The following is a 19,595-nucleotide window of genomic DNA, read 5'->3' as shown; positions in this document are numbered from 1 at the left end:
TTTCCAGAAACAAGCTGTGGGCATCTCAGCAACTGCTCATATGATACAAGTGTCAAATAAATAATGGAAGCTGTTTGTGAAAATCTGTCAGGTTTTATGAATCAGCATGATATCGCTACTTTCTAACATGAACAGAGTTATTTCAAAAGTTGTTTCTATATACATTAAAACATATTTGTAAATTCTGAGCTCTTCTTCTATGATGTGAGTGCACAACATTTCCAGCAGGTGGCAGTCATGATTCAAGAAAGAAATCAGAACCTTTGTTCTTTCTTCAAGCAGAAAGAAAATACAATTTTGAACCGAGTTTTGGTTCAGCCCATTGAACTGCTGATTGTTTCATGCAGTTTAAGGGAAACTTCTGTAAGCAGGACAGTTTGGAAAGCCATGTCCTAAGGAACTGAACTTTATTCTTCAGCCCATTAACAGAGACCTCATATTAGTGAAGAGGACATTGTAAGGATGATCACATGGAAGAGCATTTCCATACAGCTAACAGTTCTACTCTTGTTTCAACTGCTTGACCAAAATTCCTGTGCAGAAACAGAGTCGGATCGAGGAAAAACACCGGATGGAGCTTCTACGTTAGCGTTTGTTTTTGATGTCACTGGATCCATGTACGATGACTTAGTACAAGTGATAGAAGGAGCGTCAAAGATTTTAGAGACATCTTTAAGCAGACCGAAAAAACCTCTGTATAACTTTGCACTAGTGCCTTTCCATGACCCAGGTAAGAAGTCCTTGCTGTACATTGTGGTTTACTGAGATCTGTGCATTTGTACAGAATGTACACAGCAGATCTGGCAAGAATGCAAGAGTCAATGATGTCACTGACTTTATTATTCTATCCCTTTTTGTCAATCTCTCGTAAGTTTTTAAGAAAAATGACTTTGTCTGCCCTATTCCTATATCATCTTTAAGACTTATGGGCTAAGTGAACAACTTGGAAGCTTTTATCATTTTAGGATTTGCCTCATATGATGCTTCAACATGTTTCAGATAGTAACACTTCCAATGCCTTGTGATGTTGGCTCAGATTTCTTCATTTATTACCACTATGGAATGCATTGAGTTAACATTAAATCACATTGAATGGTTAGCACATCAGGCCGGTAGCCCTATAACCTACTGCTTGTATCCTAGTTAACCCTTTCATATTTTTGGGAATGATCTGTTATCATCAGGTAATTGCAGGACTTATGTGATATTGGATGTGATTACATAGTTTCATAGAAATTGTAAGCTGATATTGTCAAAAAACATTACATAAAAAGTTCAGATTGTCTACTTTTTATATTAATTATGCATCATTTTGCACTCTTTTCAACTGAAACACACACAATTATCTAATAATTCATCTGTTCACCAGCTTGTCGTACATGGTTTATGCCATAGATATGGCATAAAAGGTCTGACAGATAAGAGTCCCCATTCTGGAACCCACAACTACATTGTGAATGGAAGTTTGCCGACACCTGTCTTGGATGTTGAGGTGGCCACCGGCTGCCACAGCCAAGCATAGAGTGAATGGAAAGGTGGGCAGTCTTGTTGGACTTTTCCTGTAACTCCCATGTAGCAGAGTAGTGAGAGCCACACACATGTGGTATCATCTCTCCATTCTTTCTCCACCCAGATGAGGAGGCCATTGGCCACTTCATGCAGTAGAATGGAGGTCAAAGTACCCTCATTCTGGGCTTAGTTAGAAATCACATCAATCAGACAAGGCATATTCTATGGATATGTAATAAATGTCTAAGATGCGGATACTCTTTTTAATCAAGGCCTTTCATTGATATCTATAGCTTTGGAACATGCTTCTTATATACAGGTTCATATTGGTTTTTAGGGTTAGTGCTCCTTATGGCTGCATCCAACCATGGGTCTGAGTCTAGCCTTCCAATCTTTGGAATTGTTGAATAATACCATGTTTCTCTGAAAATAAGATTCTGTCATATTAATTTTTACCCCAAAAGAGGTGCTAGGTCTTATTTTCAGGGAATGTCTTATTATAATTGAGTAGGAGGCTTGGTCCAGGTCCCTCCCGCTGCTCTCCGGAGCTCCGACGTGGTTCTTGCTGTCCTTGGTTGCCCGCAGAAGATCACTTCCAGGGTTACAGGATTCATAAATCCTGCCTCCAGGAAGCGATAGCTGTGATTAGTTCATCAAGCACTGCATTGTTTGGCTGAGCAGAGGTAAAAGAACCAATCACAGCTATTGCGTTGTGGAGGTGGGATTTATGAATTGGCTGAGCCATGGCATTACCAAAGTAATACATTCCTTTTTTTACATAATGTGTCTAGGGCTTATTTTCAGGATAAGGCTTATATTCCAAGCCTCCCCAAAAATTTGGGTAGGGTTTATTTTCGAGTAGGTCTTATTTTCAGGGAGATTGAGGTATATGTTTTGTCTATTAACACGTCATGAAATCTAATGTAAAAACAATGTCCATCTTGTGAAAGTGAATGGCACCAAAATTATCACCCAGTATGAGGCACTACATGAGTCACTATCTGCACTCTTCTCTTGTGAGTGGAGAGAGCAGGGTACAGATTCTAAGCAAGCAGGCACCACACGCCATTTACTTCGCTCTCCAAGGAGTGCTGGGCAAGGCTGATCAGAAACTAAGGGGACAGCATTCATCTGAGCACTACTGCCCCTTTGTTTTAGGGTTTGGTGGGTTTTCTGCACCTGGACCCCACCAATGAAAAATTTGGACATTTCACTATGACATGTAAAAGTTTTTTCACACTCTTTAAAAACACTATCCACAACATAGCAGTAACCTTTTTTTGTTTTAACTTCACAGTTGCATTATAACATTTCTTAATACAACGCTTTTCATATGGTTTCAATTCTCTGTAACATTGGGAGGCATCTGTAATAGCCTTTTTGATGTATGACATTAAAGGGATTTTCCAGGAGAAAACTAATGGTGACCTATCCTCAGCATAGATAACCAATAAGAGATTGGTGGGGATCTGCTACTTGGAGCCTTTGTTGATCAGTTGATTGCAAGATGCTGCGGATGGCCAGAACTATCAAAACGTCATCCATAGCACAGTGGCCTGGTTCGGTAGTGCACTTCAATCACACAAGTGATTTCGATAGATATGATAGAACGTTAACTAGAGAAAAGTGTATTCATTTATATTATATGCATATACTGCGTGCATGTATCTGACCTGATGAGAGAGGAGACTACATAAATGAATGTCACAGCTAAAAAGAAATTCTTTTCATGTTATATTCAGATTAAATAGTAAATCACCATTGTTACATCCATGTTGAGCATTTACGCACCACACCTAGCACGGGCACAAGGCAATGTTCACATGGGACAAATAAACACCAGTAGGTCCCATGTAAAACACCAAAGCCACCACCCAAACACAAACAAGGGGGGAAAAGAGGAAATCAAGCCTTAACAGCTAGAAAAAGGAAAAACCCCTACCTAAAGTGGGGCAATCGCCCTGATAGGGACAGCCCCACGCTGGAACCTAGGGACCACCTGCGCTTACCCTAGGTGGAACCTAGGGACCATATCTAGGAACTGATGGTAACAACTATAAGCAGCAGGGGTGATGGCAGTACAGCTTCCCAGTCCTAGAAGGGTTAAAACAGCGAGGGGAGATTAAGATGGTAGTCACGGTAGCGCTGCTGTTTCTCCCCAAAAAGGTGGTAAAGGAGATCTGGGGCTAGTAAAACTGCAGTTGCAAATATCTTGGCAGTTCTTATAATGTGCTACCCGCAGAGTCAGGTAGGGCAGGATGTTAGTTTGTTGTGACGCCAGCTCACGTATGGGTAGGGACACGTTTCGAGCAAAATAATAAATATAGAAAATTTGGAGAACTAAGCAAAAATGGTGATAGTAGTCCTCACTGTCCTGTGAGCATAGTGTGGTACCTCAGTGCAGCTGTTATAGATGGTGGGAAGCATTCCAGGAAGCAGACTTGTATGATGAAAACAGTTTAACAGTTTTATTGAGAGAAAGTTTTTTTCTTGGTAGCAGTTTCACACTTGAATTGCATTTACTTGAAGGGAATTAAGACACTTGTACAGTAGACAAACACTTTGAGTAGACTTGGGAGGTGAGGGTTAACTTTCTTCTTTCTTGACCTCTGGGCTTGACACTCCAGCTTTACTTCTCTGGCTGTGATTACAACTGAACTGACTGCATCTGACCTGTTTCTTTACTCTGACTTCTGTTTCTTCCTGTTGAATTTTCCTCCTCCTCATTCTCTATCTCTCTCTTTTATTTGCTCTCCACAATAACTTGGCTCTTAGTACTCACACTTTAGATGTTTTTCTTTCCACCACACTAACTTGGGAGTGAAGATGACCTCCTTGTTCCTCCCTGCTCTCTATCTCAGGCTCTCCTGCACTATACTCTCTCCAGGCCTGGACTAGACTACCTAACTCTGCCCACTCTCTACCTTTTATACCCTCTACCTCAACCAATCCCAGGCTAGCTATCCAATTCTAGTACTAGCTTGGGGTGATTAACAGGTACCAGAGAAGGTTAGGGTGACTTCTGCAGAAACATGCAGAGTTAAGGCCCTTTTACATGCAAAGATAATCGCTCAAACTGCCGAAAAATTGAACGAAATTCAAGCGAGCTGCCAACATTTTTGAATAGGAAATAAATTGCTGTAATCATTTCTGTTTTCCTCCACGTGTTGTTTGCTCAGCTGGAAATGTGTTTAGACGGTTGTTATTGCATAAACACATGCCCAACTAAGCAAGCATTTGGCTGGCACATTCCATTGTTGTATTCCATTGTTGTATGCAATTGAATATGCAATGAAAAACAAAGCCATCCCTTAAGGTCCATTTAGACACAACGATTATCGCTCAAAAGATGTCGCTCAAGCGACTTTTGAGCGTTAATCGTTGTGTCATTTGCAGCCCAAGATGATCGCTCAAGATGAGTGATCACCCTGCGCTGCCAGCGGAGGATGCAGAAGAGAAGCGGGGTGTCCCTGCTTGTCTTCTGCATCCAGCTGTTCTCCGCTCTGAGCGCCCGGCTGTTATACAGCCGAACGTCCGCAGCAGGATGTCCCCGCTTGTCTTCTGCATCCAGCTGTTCTCCGCTCCGAGCGCCCACCTGTTATACAGCCGAGCACCCAGAGTGGAGGATGCAGAATACAGCGGGGTGTCCCCACTTGTCTTCTGCATCCAGCTGTTCTCCGCCCTGAGTGCCCGGCTGTTATACAGCCGAGAGCTCGGAGCGGAGGATGCAGAAGACATGCGGGACGTCCCCGCTTGTCTTCTGCATCCAGATGTTTTCCATACGGAGCACCCGGCTGTTAAACAGCTGAGCAATCCGTGCAAGGTATGGAGAACAGAGCTGGACCCCTCTGTTCTTCATACTCAGCTGTATCAGCTGTATCCTGCTGTGAATCCCTGATAAGGCTCATTGTTGTCTTTCCGCATGCTAAAAGACAATGATGAGCGATGGCTTAACGAAAACTGCAGGATGTCAGTGCAGTTACACACAACGATTATCGCTCAAAAGATGGCTTTTGAGCGAATTTTGAGCAACAATCGTTTTAGCCCCTGGAAACACTGAATGAACTGCATTCAAACTGGAAGAATTTTCAGCAACCAAACAATAGATTTTATGCCAGCCTAAAAATCTTGGCTAACGATAATTGAACGAATAGTGCACGACTGCTGGTGCTTACATGTAACTATTATCGCTCATTTTGGCCATTTGAACGGATTTTGAGTGATAATCGTTGCGCGTAAGAGGGCCTTTAGGTTGTAGGAACACTTTCAGGTAACCCATTATTGACCATTTAAAGGCAAACACACCCAAATTAAAATGACGGAATATGAACAATAACATGATAACATTTCACAACTTATTATATGTCACCTTGGGACCTGATTGTAAGGATATAGTAGGCACAGCAAGTGCTGGAGTACCCAACTCTGGGGTACTACAGCAAAAGCAACTCCAATATACAAATAATACACCATCTACTTAACTGAATCAGGATGACAACTCTGAGGGAAATGTTAACTAGACCAAACTCACCATAAAGAAGTAAGCGCATCAGAGGACAGTGGTAAAGAAAAAACTCAAGGCTAAGGGTCCCCCTGTAACCAAGATATTATGATCCCCACCCTTTGGGAATCATTACCTGAGGATGAGGGACGCAGTTTAAAATACAACTGTCATGACTCCGCACAAAAATAACAAAGTGCTGCCTTTTGCAAGAGAAATGATCTAACTTAGGCTCCTTACAAGGGACCGACCAAGCCATCTTTTGCTTAACCCTTTCCAATCCAATTTGTATCCTGGTTTTTCTAGACGGCTTACTCTTTTTCTGCCGTTATACAACGGCACTATATGCTGCCTAAGCTAGTACTGCATGAGGTGACACGTAGGATAGGCTCTGACAGCAGAGAGGCTGGCAATATACAGTAAGAGAACCCTAACGGACGTCTTCCAACATCGGAGCTGTACAGCCTTAAATCATAATGTCTTCAGAGGTCAGACAGTGGATTGGAAAGGGTTATCAGCAACCTCAAGTGAAAGAGCTAAGCTAATTAGCCAATACTTTAATGAGATCCATAATGACACTAAACCTAAAAGACCCTCCTGAAAAAAGTCAGGTTGATTATTCTGTTGCGCTCATGGTGAGCGTGGTGCGCGAACGTTCAGCACGGACATAACGGCCGCATTGTGTGCAACGGGAAACTTGCTGTTGGACTTATGGAATTATACTGCATATTGAAAAGCCATACTGGTTTAACAACATGTGGCTGAATAATCATTACAGCAGAAGAGTTTCCAGAGCCCAGCTATTATACGCTGCTTCTGGTATCTTGTTGTAATAATATTCTAAGTGGAAATGTAATAAAAACAATGGGAAATATTTTTGGCTGCACCTTTGTGAATAGCTGTATTACCACGAGAAAAAATATTAAATATGTCTGTTTATTAACTTAAAAGTGTTTGACCCCTCTTTTAGTATTTTTGTACACGCCATAGAGGAAGTGTTAGCTAAGATCCCAAAATATTTAGATTTTCACTAAAAAGGAATATAAACAATGAACTAAAATTATAATTAATGCCAGACTTTTGGCAGAACTCTAAAAGTATCAGGGCTAGAAAATGTTATGGAGTGTGTTTGTGTTCACATTCCCACAATACGTTCCACAAGATTTCTCTGAAGAGAACATCTAACAGCATCGACATTCTCTTATCTACCCTTAGGTCAGTCTCACATAAACGGATTTGAATTGCAGATTCCATGATCGTCATTAGAGATGAGTGAGCACCCAAATGCTCGGGTCCGCGCTATTTGAGTCGAGCTTTTCGTAGAATTCGAGAGCTCTACTCAAGTAACGAACCCCATTGACTACAATGGGAGACTCGAGCATTTTTGTATGTGGGAACGCCGGGTCCCGAGCTTTTTTTCCCCCTAGGTTCGTGTGTTTCTCTCTCTCTCCCCTGCCTGCCAGACAAAAAATTTGCCAATGACGCGTGCTGCGTTGTGGCAGGGAGGGGCCAAAACAGGCATGTCACAGCGGGGAGGAGCCAAAAACTGGGACGGGGTCGAACACGGCTTGATGCTCGTTCGAGTAACGAGCACCATCGAGTACGCTAATACTCGAACGAGCATCAAGCTCGGCAGAGTACGTTCGCTCAACAATAATTGCCATCCACGCGGACAATATGCGGGTATTGAAAGGCATAGACTTTCGCCGGTTCGCTTGCGGGTAGGCATTGCGGATTCTGCGAGTGGAAGAAAAATGTCAGCATGTTCCATTGTACCGCGGATTCCGTGCATATAGGCTTCATTGATCCCTATGGATGCATTTGATCTGCAGTGCATACGCAATTACATTGCGTATGGACATGAATTCTCTCACAAGTTGCTAGGAGACCAGATACAAATGGATTAAAGAAAGCAGGAATTTGTGGGCAGACAATGCAGGACAGAGTCTGTGGAGCAGCACACCATCCAGACTGCGATCCACAACCTCCGCTTATTCTTCTGGGCTCTTCCTCCACAAGAAAGTTTTTTGTTTTTTTTAATGGTTTATACTTCTTCCAGCCAAGCCCAGAGAGTAGTATCCCTTTGTAAAGGCAAGGCTCTCAGAACAGCTCTCACCACGAAAGCACAAAGGAATGTCACCTGGGCGGTCGCCTAAGTGATAACGGGGTGTTTTTAGGGGGTTGGGCTACTTTCTGATGTCATTTCCTGCTTGTGAACTTTCTTCCACGTAGATGATATGCTGCCCATATGTGTACATCCATGTGGAAAACCGCACACATACGCGATCATTCGCAACTCACCTCCGCGATCATTCGCAGGTCTTCCGTTGCGTATATCCGCAAATGGAATCTGACCAATTCGTGTGAGCCTGGCCTTAAGGTTATATATCCAACCTAAATCCAACATTCAACTTTGTCCAGTATCTTAAAAGTCATGGACATTTTTTTTTTTACTTCAATTCATATATCTTTGGCTGAAAAGCTTTTTTGCATTAGGGACTTATTTAAAATGTTGAATTGTCTGGCCTTTGCAGCTTCTATATATCATAGTATATGATGATGATTATCCATCCAGTCAAGGCTTACCTTTGGTCACTTTATGGATCATCGTTCTCCATGCTTTCCTATCACTGGCCACTTCTTTCAGTTCTTCCATGTGCATGTTTGTATCTACTTTGATTGTGGCCAGCCGGCGTTGCCTTTGGCGTCCTCTTCTTCGTGACCCACTAACTGTGCCAAGCATCATTATTGTTTCCAGAGAATTAGCTTGCATGATATGTCCAAAGTATGAGAGACGTCGTTTGGTGATATTTCCCTCTAGCGATATTTTTGGTTTGATACGCTCTAAGACCATCTTGTTGGTGACCATTGCTGTCCATAGTATAGACAGAATTCTTCTCCAGCACCATAGTTTGAAAGCATCAATATTCCTTCTATCTGCCTTCTGGAGTGTCCAACTCTCACATACATATATGGAGATCGGAAACACGATTGCATTTACATGATTGCAGATTTTTGTAGCAATGCTAATATCTTTGCTCTTCCATATCCTTCCCATTCCTTGTATTGCATTGCAGCTAAGTAAAATTCTTTGTTTGATTTCTGGTTCTAATTCTCCATTGCTGTCAATGATGGAGTTCTGGTCTGGTCCACATCCTCCTGGTGCCATCTCAGTCAGATAAGTCCCTGGTGTTCTTACTTTTTACTTGTTGTTGAGCATCTGTTTCCTAGTACTATTGTGACTATTAAATAGTAACAGAGTATTTTAGCCTAAAAAAGTGACTTATGTTCACCCAGTTCAGGCTATTACCTCCCCAATGTTGATCCAGAGGATGGCAAAAATCCTCAATGAGATAGAAGCTAATTTCCTCATTTTAGGGAAAAAAATTCATTCCCAACTCCAGAATAATCTCTGGATCAACAACCCTTCTAAAGTAATTAGTGACTATAACATGTAATATTATAAAGCTCAATAAAGGTGTCCATGAGCATCTTGTACTCTTGTAGTGAGTTTACCATCACCACGTCCGCAGGCAGAGAGTTCCACAGTCTCACTGCTCTTACAGTAAAGAACCCCCTTCCATGTTGGTGTAGAAACCTTCTTTCCTCTAGATGTATAGGGCGCCCCCTTGTTACAGTCCTGGGTATAAATAGATGATGGGTGAGATCTCTGTATTGTCCCCTGATATATTTATACCTAGTTATTAGCCGTATTTTTTGTAAACTAAATAACCTCTCTGGGTATTGCAATCTGCTCATTCCATTTACTAATGTAGTTGTCCACCTATGAACCCGTTCAAGCTCTGATATATCATTCTTGAGTACCGGTTTCTGTATACAATATTCTATGTGTCGTTTTACTAGTGATTTGTAAAGAGAAAGAACAATTTTCTCATGATGTGCCCATATATCTCTTTCAATGCACCTCGTTATCATATTTGCTTTAGCAGCTGCTGCCTGACACTGGTTGCTCCAGTTAAGCCCACAGTTAACTAAAATCCATGTCAGTGTTTACCCAGTGGTTTCTTATTTAGTGTGTAATGGTGACATGTATTTCCTCTGCCCTTACATTTATCATTGTTAAACCCTATTTGCCACTTTTCTGCAATCCCCAATTTATCCAGTTCCTCTTGCAACCATTTACTGTTCTCTCTTGCGTTAATTGCTCTACATATCATCTGCAAATATTGGGAAAGGAACTTGTTATTTGAATAGCGCCAACTTATACCGCTTTCAGGTAATTTATTTTTTACCCCCAGCAGGCTGGGTACTCATTTTACTGACCTTGGAAGGATGGAAGGCTGAGTCAACCTTGAGCCGGCTACCTGAACCAGGCGGGGATTGAACTCGCAACCTTCAGGTCATGACTGCATACTGCTGCCTTATCACTCTGCAGCACACAAGGCCTTCATATTGATATTTTACTGTACAATCCTTCTACCAGATCATTAATAAATATATTAAAAAGAATAAGGACCAATACTGCCCCCTGTGGTACCCCACTAGTAACGGTGACCCAATCAGAGTATATACCATTAAAGGGGTTGTCTCGCGGCAGCAAGTGGGGTTATACACTTCTGTATGGCCATATTAATGCACTTTGTAATATACAATGTGCATTAAATATGAGCCATACAGAAGTTATTCACTTACCTGCTCCGTTGCTAGCGTCCTCGTCGCCATGGTTCCGTCTAATTTCGGGGTCTTCTTGCTTCTTTAGACGCGCTTGCGCAGATCCGTCTTCTCCCTTCGGCTCCGCTCGGCAGCATCAGCGATTTGGCTCCGCCCCCTTGTACGCATCATCGCGTAGCTCCGCCCCATGATGTGTGCCGGTTCCAGCCTCCTGATTGGCTGGAATCGGCACGTGATGGGGGCGGAGCTACGCGATGATGCATACAAGGGGGCGGAGCCAAATGACTTTTCTCCGATCCAGTCTAGAACTTACCTCCTTGTAGAAGCTGATCAGATTTTTGTGCTCTCTGTAGGCCCCACTCTTTAGGTACTACTTTTCATGTCCCACACACAGTAAGGCCTCATGTTCACGGGCAAAAGAAGAATTAAAATCCGCAGCGGATTTTAACTCTTCTCCTGCCCGCGGATCCGCATCCCATAGGGATGCATTGACCACCCGTGGGTAGATAAATACCCACGGATGGTCAATAAAAGTGATTTAAAAAAAAAATGGAGCATGAAAAAATCTGGACCATGCTCCATTTTCGTGCGGGTCTCCCGCGGGGACGGCTCCCGCAGGCTTCTATTGAAGAGACAAAAATTGGAATTTACTCACCCGCTCCGGATCTTCCCTTTGGCGCGGCTCCATCTTCTCTCCATCACGGCCAGATCTTTTTTCTTTGGGCCGGCGCATGTGTGGGGCACGTAACCGACATGCCCTGCGCATCCGCCGGGCCGAAGAAAGAAGATCCGGCCGCGACGGAGAGAAGATGAAGCCGCGACGAATGGAAGATCCAGAGCGGGCGAGAGGTAAGTTTATTCTTATTTTAAGCGCTCATGTCCGGATTTTCTCCGTGGACATGAGGCCTAAAAGTGCCCCCACTCTATAGTAATGCCTTCCTTATGCCCTCATTGTGTAATAATACCCCAAATAGGCCCCCACTAAGTAATAATGCTTCATATTGGCTTCCATTCAGTAGCAATTGCTTATATAGGCTCCCACTTAGTAATAATCCCTCCTCCCACTCCTGACCTTTGCAGTCAGCACCCACTCAGTTCAGCTGCGACTTCCAGTAGAGAGATCATGTGATCACATCTATGTGTCAAATGATTGCTCTACCCAGTACTCACCAGGTTGGCTGTATGGGCGTGGGCTCGGGAGCGGGAACAGTGGCACATCAACATAGGTGAATTGTTTTTTGTTTTTTTTACATTTTGCTACAACATTTTCGCCCCTCCACCAGCCCTAAGACCTGACCAGACCACCGGGAATTTTACTGGTGGGCTAAATGGCCAGTCCAACTCTGGGTCTGTCTGTCACATTACTTAATTCCCTTAGAACCCAGGGTATATGCCATCAGGACCTGGGAATTTGTCTATTTTAATCTGTTTTAAGTAGCTCTGCAATTCCTCCAGAGTTAACCCCTTGAGTGACAGGTGTCTTACCACCATGTCATGCCCACCAGGGCAGGTTTTTAAAATGGTCTAATTTAATTTCAAATTTTACAGTCGCGTTCCAAGAGCCATAACTTTTTCATTTTTCCATTGACTCGGCCATATGAGGGCTTGTTTTTTTGTGGGACAAGTTGTACTTTTTGATGGCATCATTTTTGGGTATATATAATGTATTGTATAACTTTTGTATAAAAATTTGTAGGGAGATTGAGGGAAAAAAAGAAATTCTGCCATTTGTTTTTTGGATTTCATTTTTACAGCGCTCAGTGTGTAGAATAAATAATGTGATAACAATATTCTCTGAATCAGCACGATTCCGGCGATACCAAGTTTATACAGTTTTTTAATGTTTTGCTATTTTTGGGGTCAGCAACGCTTTCTTTTCTCCTTAGGGAGAACAACTATACTATAAACTAAGTGAGGAGACTTAAATGGCCATGCACGCTCCTCTGGGTAATATGCAAATAAGGGAGATGGAATAAATCCTTCCCAGTGCCACCTATTGAAAGGCAGCATTCCTTCAAGCCAAAGTCAGACTTTTTATACAAACCTTGTTACAATGACCGGGAATTCAAAGCAAAGCCAAACTCCATGTACATACAGCTGTTTCAGGGTTTTTGCCCTTAATCAGTGTACAGTAGGAGTCTGGCTTTGCTAGTGAGAGGCCTGGGATGAGGGTCAGCAATGCTATCTTTTCTCCTTAGGGAGAGCAACTATACTATAAACTGAGGAGACTCAAATGGCCATGCACGCTCCTCTGGGTAATATGCAAATAAGGGAGATAGAATAAATCCTCCACAGTGCCACCTATTGAAAGGCAGCATTCCTTCAAGCCAAACTCAGACTTTTTATACAAGCTTTGCTTTGAATTCCCGGTCATTGTAACACTGTGGAGGATTTATTCCATCTCCCTTATTTGCTATTTGTGTACATTTAAAACATTTTTTTTCCCTAAAGGTTTGCTTTTGTGTCGCCACATTCCAATAGCCATATTCATTTTATTTTCCCATTGCCAGAGCCCCAGAAGGCCTTGTTTTTTGTGGGATGAACTCTAGTCTTCATTTATTTAATTTTTTGGAACATGTAAAATTTTGATCGCTTTTTATTCCATTTTTTTCTAGTGGCAAGATTAACAAAATCTGTAATTCTGGCATGTTTTTTATTTTTATTTTTCACTATATTTTCTGAGCAGTATAAATAATATTTTAAAGTAATTCTACAGGCCAGTATGATTATGCCAATACCAAATTCTAATAGTTTTTTCTTTTTCACAAAAAAAAAGTAATACAAGTTTAAATCACCTCCTTTTGCCACATCTATAATAAAAAAATCTTAATCATAAAAGAAAAATACATATTTGGTATCGCCGCATTCGTAAAAGTCCGACCTATGAAAGTAGTGCATTATTTACCCCGCACACTGAACGTAGTCCAAAAAAAAAAAAAAAGAACGCCACAAATGCACTTTTTCAGTCACCCTGTTTCCCAGAAAAAATACAATAAAAGGCGGTCAAAAATTTGTATCTATTCCAGATGGGTACCAATGTAAACTACAGGACATCCCGCAAAAAATGAGTCCTTGCTTAAGTATGTTGACGGAAAAATAAAAAAGTTATTGTGCGCAGAAGATGCAGCAGAAAATAATTTAAAAAAATTAAATGTCTTTGACAAAAAATACAAGTACTACAGCAAAAAAATATACCGTATATTCCGGCGTATAAAACGACCTTTTAACCCCGAAAAATCTGCTCGGCAGTCGGGGGTCGTCTTTACGCCAGGTATACAAAAAAAAAAAGGTGTCAAAAAAAAAAAATGCAGTACTCACCTCCCTGGGCATTCTGCAGCGCTGCTGCAGGCTGTCGCTCCCTCCTTGTCCCCGACAGAGCATTGCTTTCTGGATGCGGGGCTTGAAAACCCCGCATCCAGAAAGCTAATGCTGTGATTGGCTAACTCACGCGGCGTCAGCCATTCACAGCCATTCAATGACATCTTTGAATGGCTGTGATTGGCTAACTAACGCGGCGTCAGCCAATCACAGCCATGATGTCTGCTGTAAGAGCTGGTGCCTGGCTGTCACCTGGCCAAGCACCAGCTCTCCCTGCCACAGAGACCATCGGCTTGCTTCTGACAAGTGCAGGCAGAGCACAATGCCACAGCTTGTTGCATTGTGCTCTGCAGCTCCCATAGTGAAACATAGCCCGGAAATCTTCCGAGCTATATCACTATCAATAGTGGAGCTCGTTCCGGAAAACCTCCGGGCGTGCCACTCAAGGGGTTAAACTGGTGATACTTAAAGGGGTTGTCTCGCGCCGAAAGGTTTTGTTTTTTTTCCATAGGCCCCCCCATTCGGCGCAGGACAACCCCAAGGGATGTGTTAAAAAAAAAAATTTTTATTACTTACTCTGCGACGTCTTCCTTCTTCCTACTCCTTCCTTCACCAAGATGACCGCCGGGATCTTCACCCACGATGCACCGCGGGTCTTCTCCCATGGTGCACCATGGGCTCTGTGCGGTCCATTGCCGATTCCAGCCTCCTGATTGGCTGGAATCGGCACACGTGACGGGGCGGAGCTACGATGACCAGCTCTCCGGCACGAGCGGCCCCATTCACCAGGAAGAAGACCGCACAGCGCAAGCGCGTCTAAAAAAGCAAGAAGACATCAGAATTAGACGGATCCATGGCGACGGGGATGCCAGCAACGGAGCACGTAAGTGAATAACTTCTGTATGGCTCATATTTAATGCACGATGTACATTACAAAGTACATTAATATGGCCATACAGAAGTGTTTAACCCCACTTGCTGCCGCGAGACAACCCCTTTAATGAAGAGTTTAGTTTAGAACTTTGAATTTCACCTGACATTTCATTTTTCCGAGGGAATACAATGGTGTAAAAACTATTTCATAGATTTGCTTTCTCCCCACCACCCTCTACAATTTTTCCTACAATACTTTATTGTTATTTGCATCTACCCATTGTCACCTATTATCCATTTAGGAACAGTCTGGACAGCCCTCAGGTTCTAACCCCAGCACGGAGGCGCCACCCCGTTGCTATAGTGACAGCATGGGGGTGGGGCTAGCAAACATTCCCGGCATGCTGCGGCCTCTCTGCTGGCAGCCCCTCCCCCTCTCCTGACAGAGACCATGGCGCCAGCTTACAGCAAGTACCTGACAGTCCGTAACCCCTCGGCGTCCGGAGCGGTGCTCATCCTGCTCTACCTGCTCAACAAACGGAGGGGACCCAACAGCAACGGGTGGCTGGAGGCGGGGCGGCGCAGGAGTCTGTGAAAACTGCTGCAGCTGCAGGGTTACATGTCTGTGCTGATGCAGTTGCTGCAGACTTTAACAGCCCCCATGAGATGAAGAGATGAGCGGTGATGGTGCAGGAAGACAACAACTATAGATGTATTCAACACGAACATGACTGGTGCAGTGCGAACATCGTTATCACGCCATAGCATACTATACATTGTTATCATAGGCCGTCTACACTCTGCGTAGCCCGGCAGTCAGTGGTAGCCCAGCAATCCTGGTAGCAAGACTTGAACAGGACAGTCCTTTCCAGCTCCAGTATGATTCCATTTACTAGGCATGTGATGTATTTACTCCCCCCAACACCGCAGCTAGATACTATAATATACCTAGTTGTATAGTTCTGGTCTCCAGGCCATTACTCTAGTAAATTACATTATTGATTGTTGTAGGATTTTAACACTCTTTATTGCTGTCTGATATAATTGTGCTGCCTTTGATTTACTGTACAGTCTTAGGGCTCATTGACACAGGTGTAGGCGATTTTCGGTTGTCTGTGTCACTGCCACAACGCGACTGAAAATCGCTTGAACGGGTGCACAAATCTTGTGTTTGTGCGCCCGTTCAGACAGCCCGGTCTGGCGAGTATACGCCAAACCCAGGATACTAAACTGCTCCCCCTTTCCGACCCCTTGCTGGCTCTTGGGTAGGGGGCGAGATGGGGCAGGAGCTAAACTCCTACGCCCTCTCCGCCCCTTGTCGGCTGCCAACAATGGATGGGGTTGGGATGGGGCGGGAGCTTAGCAACTAGCTCCCGCCCTATCTTGCCCCCTCCCATTGCAAGCAGCGGCCAGGGGTGGAGAGGAAGAGGGAAGGGGGTGGGAGTTTAGCAGACACACTAAACTCCCTCCCCCCTCCCTTCTCTGGCAGCTCCCATATGAGCCTATGGGAGATGCCACTGTATTCTGGCCGGAAGATAGTTTCTTTTACGCCACTGGAATATGCCAATTTGAACTGATCCATTGTAAAGCAATGTATCAGATGGGCAGCGTATATAAGCCGGACGTGAAAACAGGGCCCATAATCGCTTGTGTGAATGAACCTTTAACACAATATTTTGTTTAGTAACTCGTACTTTAGGGCTTCTTCACATGGTCAGGCGTGAAAAACAGTGTGGCCTGCTCTATCTTTCTGCATTTTGAACAGCAAAGGCCCCCATAGAAGTCTGTGGGAGATTTTTTTAATGGAGGTACGCAAATACGCAAGGGGATGTGTGAAGCAAAGAAAAAAAGAACACATCTAGACCTCATTAGGCTTAATAGCCGTTTAATCCAGAAAAGGGGTATTTTGCACACATGTGTGAGCTGGTGCTGCGTGCGCAAAAATTACAGCACATGCAAATCAACTTCATGTGCAAATACATTGCGCGAGGTAAGCGTTTTTGCCCATACGCTTGTGTGAAGCCGCCCTTAGGACCACTAAACATGAGCATAAGCGTAAAAACACACACGCGATAGTATTTTCTTCTTTTGCGCAGTGAAGGTCGTGCTATTGTGTGCATATCTGCGCATTTTACTGTATTTTTTACATGGTGTGGGACACATCTGTGCCATGATTTGAAAGGCTACGCAGCCTTAATTAGTCCCTGATGTGTTGTTTTCCCCATAAAATTGCACAGTTCATTGCGCAATTGCTTGGGTATTGGATGTGCAATCCCCCATAGAACCCTATGGTGCCTGTGGTCAGTGAATGTGCATCAAAATAGAGTATTATGCTTTTTTTTTGCATGTGTATTTCACAAAAGTGAGAATGAACTCATTGAAAACAGTGAGTTCTAGTCTTTGTAATACTAGGGATGAGCGAGCGTACTCGGAAAATCACTACTCGCTCGAGTAATTGGCTTTATCCGAGTATCGCTGTGCTCGGGTCTGAAGATTCGGGTGCCAGCACGGAGCGGGGAGCTGCAGGGGAGAGCGGGGAGGAACGGAGGGGAGATCTTTGTCTTCCTCTCTGCCGCCCGCTCTCCCCTGCTCCCCGCTGCGACTCACCTGTCAGCCGCAGCGGCACCCGAATCTTCAGGGACGAGCACAGCGATACTCGGATAAAGCAAATTACTCGAGCGAGTAGTGCTTTTCCGAGTACGCTCGCTCATCTCTAGTTATTACGCATGCAAACATGCTCATGTGAAGAAGCCCCCAGCGAGAGTTTTACATGTTTTGCAAACAATTCTGCGATCATGTGATCTGGACTCTTTCCACCAAATGGAGTATAAATTGTGTGTTTTATTTAATCCATATGCCTTCTGGTGAAACAATACGTTATTGTGAAGCATTGAGATTGTTTTTATGACTTTTATTTGACTTTTTAGGCCTCCTCCACATGGGCAACACAGCGTAGCCATGAGAAAATCGCAGCAATATCATATTGCTGGTCAGTATGATATTGCTGCATCTTCTCGCGGCAATATCACGATTTTGTAGCGCTACAAAGATGCATGTTGCGCTACAAAGTCGTGCGACTTTGTAGCACCACATGCAAGGATTTTTTTTTTTGGGGGGGGGGGGGGTGGCTTGAAATATAAGCCCTACCCTGAAATAAGCCCTAACTGCAGAAAGGAAAAAAGTATACATCACCTAGAAGCGCTGTCGGGGGCTCATCTGCAGCTTCTTCACGGTTCCAGGCACTGTTCTTCTTCATCTTTTCTGGCCATGGATTAAAAAATCCCCAATTCCTGAAATGCTGGCTGTGATTGGCTGACGCTTAGCCAATCTGAGCCAGTGCTCGATGAATGGTTGTGATTGGTTCATCAAGCACTGGCTGTGATTGGCTAAGTGTTAGCCAATCAGAGGCAGCGCTTCCAGGAGGGGGCGATTTTTTAATCCCTGGCTAGAAGAGATTAAGGAGAATAGTGCCGAAGACCAGGGAGAAGATGTGGCCGGGCTGACAGTGCTTCTAAGGTGATGTATACTGTTTTCTTTTATTAGGTTATGGCTTTGACAGTAGGATTTCCTACTGTCAAATTTGCTTCACACCGCACGAAAACCGCATTTTCATGCAATGCAACAGAGGGGAAGGCTCCATAGTGAAACATGAGCTACAAAACCTCACGAGTCGCGTGCATATCATGGGACCTGCAAGCTTTTTGTGTCAGGTTGTCACATGCTGCCAAACACTGCATGTGTGAATTAACCCATAGGAAAGCATGGGCTTCACATACACGGGATTTGTAGCATTATAGCAAAGTGACAAAATCGCACAACTTTGTCACTCAAATTTACACAGTAGCCTACTATATGTGTAAGTTTGCCTTGCAATCCGTAAAGCATCCTGAGAGGGTATGACTAGGAATCAGGAATACCCTATGATACATCCCAGCCTCTAACTTCACTAATCATCTGTAAGTGCAGTTACTTGTAATGTAAATTTACAGTCCAATTAAACCATGCTACACTATCAGGTCTCTTCTGTCTTCTTCTTTCTCCAAGATCCTCTGTTATTCCGGAAAGCCATGGGAGCACCTAACTTGCAATATAAATTCACAACAGCACAGGACTTTTCCTAACCCTCCTTTTTCAAACTCATTTGACATAACCTCTAATTTACTTATATGCCTCACCCAAGTTCTGCTGAGCTGGAAAGCAGCCATGGAGAAGATTAAGACCCATTTACACGTAATGATTAATGCTCAAAATTCGTTCAAACAAACAATTTTGAGTTATAATCGTTGCATGTAAACGCGGGCATTGAGTAGTTTTCGCTTTAACAATGATTTTAAGCTAGCCATGGGATTAATCACATGCTGGGCTCTGCAAACAGCTCCTGGAGGCCCTTTTACATGCAAATGAAGATGATAAAGTGTTCATGGCCATTAACACTTCATGCAAAAAGATGGTTAAATCTTTCAATCTTTCAGTTCTTTAAAAGATTATCTTTGCATGTAAATGGTCCTTAAGAGTGGGTAAGCACCACCAATAGGTAGTTTCAGATTTGAGTATAACAGTATACATTATCAACACGTATTGTTTTTGATGGATCTCCAAGCTACAAATGGGCAGCAATGCCAGCAGGAAAGAGCAAAATAGTAAAAAATTTAAATATTTTACAGGGATTCAAAGAACATCAAAAAGAGCATTTCTGAGGACATCAGACCCAGCAATGGGTTTTTCAGTTTTCCCCAAAGTCTTCCTTTAGTTGAAATTGGGA

The 19,595-nt window shown here is 43.4% G+C and overlaps 1 protein-coding gene across 1 annotated transcript in view; it reads left to right on the top strand.

The window, feature by feature from the left end:
• Positions 1–349: 349 nt before the first annotated feature.
• HMCN1 (hemicentin 1) overlaps positions 350–19,595 on the top strand; it is a 313,489-nt gene continuing 294,243 nt past the window's right edge. Inside the window, exon 1 of the mRNA XM_066597086.1 lies at positions 350–730. Within this exon, the coding sequence (XP_066453183.1) occupies positions 463–730 (268 nt within the window). The 5' untranslated portion in view covers positions 350–462. The remainder of the gene's footprint in view (positions 731–19,595) is intronic.

This window comes from Eleutherodactylus coqui, chromosome 3, assembly GCF_035609145.1.
Source record: "Eleutherodactylus coqui strain aEleCoq1 chromosome 3, aEleCoq1.hap1, whole genome shotgun sequence".
Lineage (NCBI taxonomy): Eukaryota > Metazoa > Chordata > Amphibia > Anura > Eleutherodactylidae > Eleutherodactylus > Eleutherodactylus coqui.
This window is presented reverse-complemented; position numbering and strand designations above follow the sequence as displayed.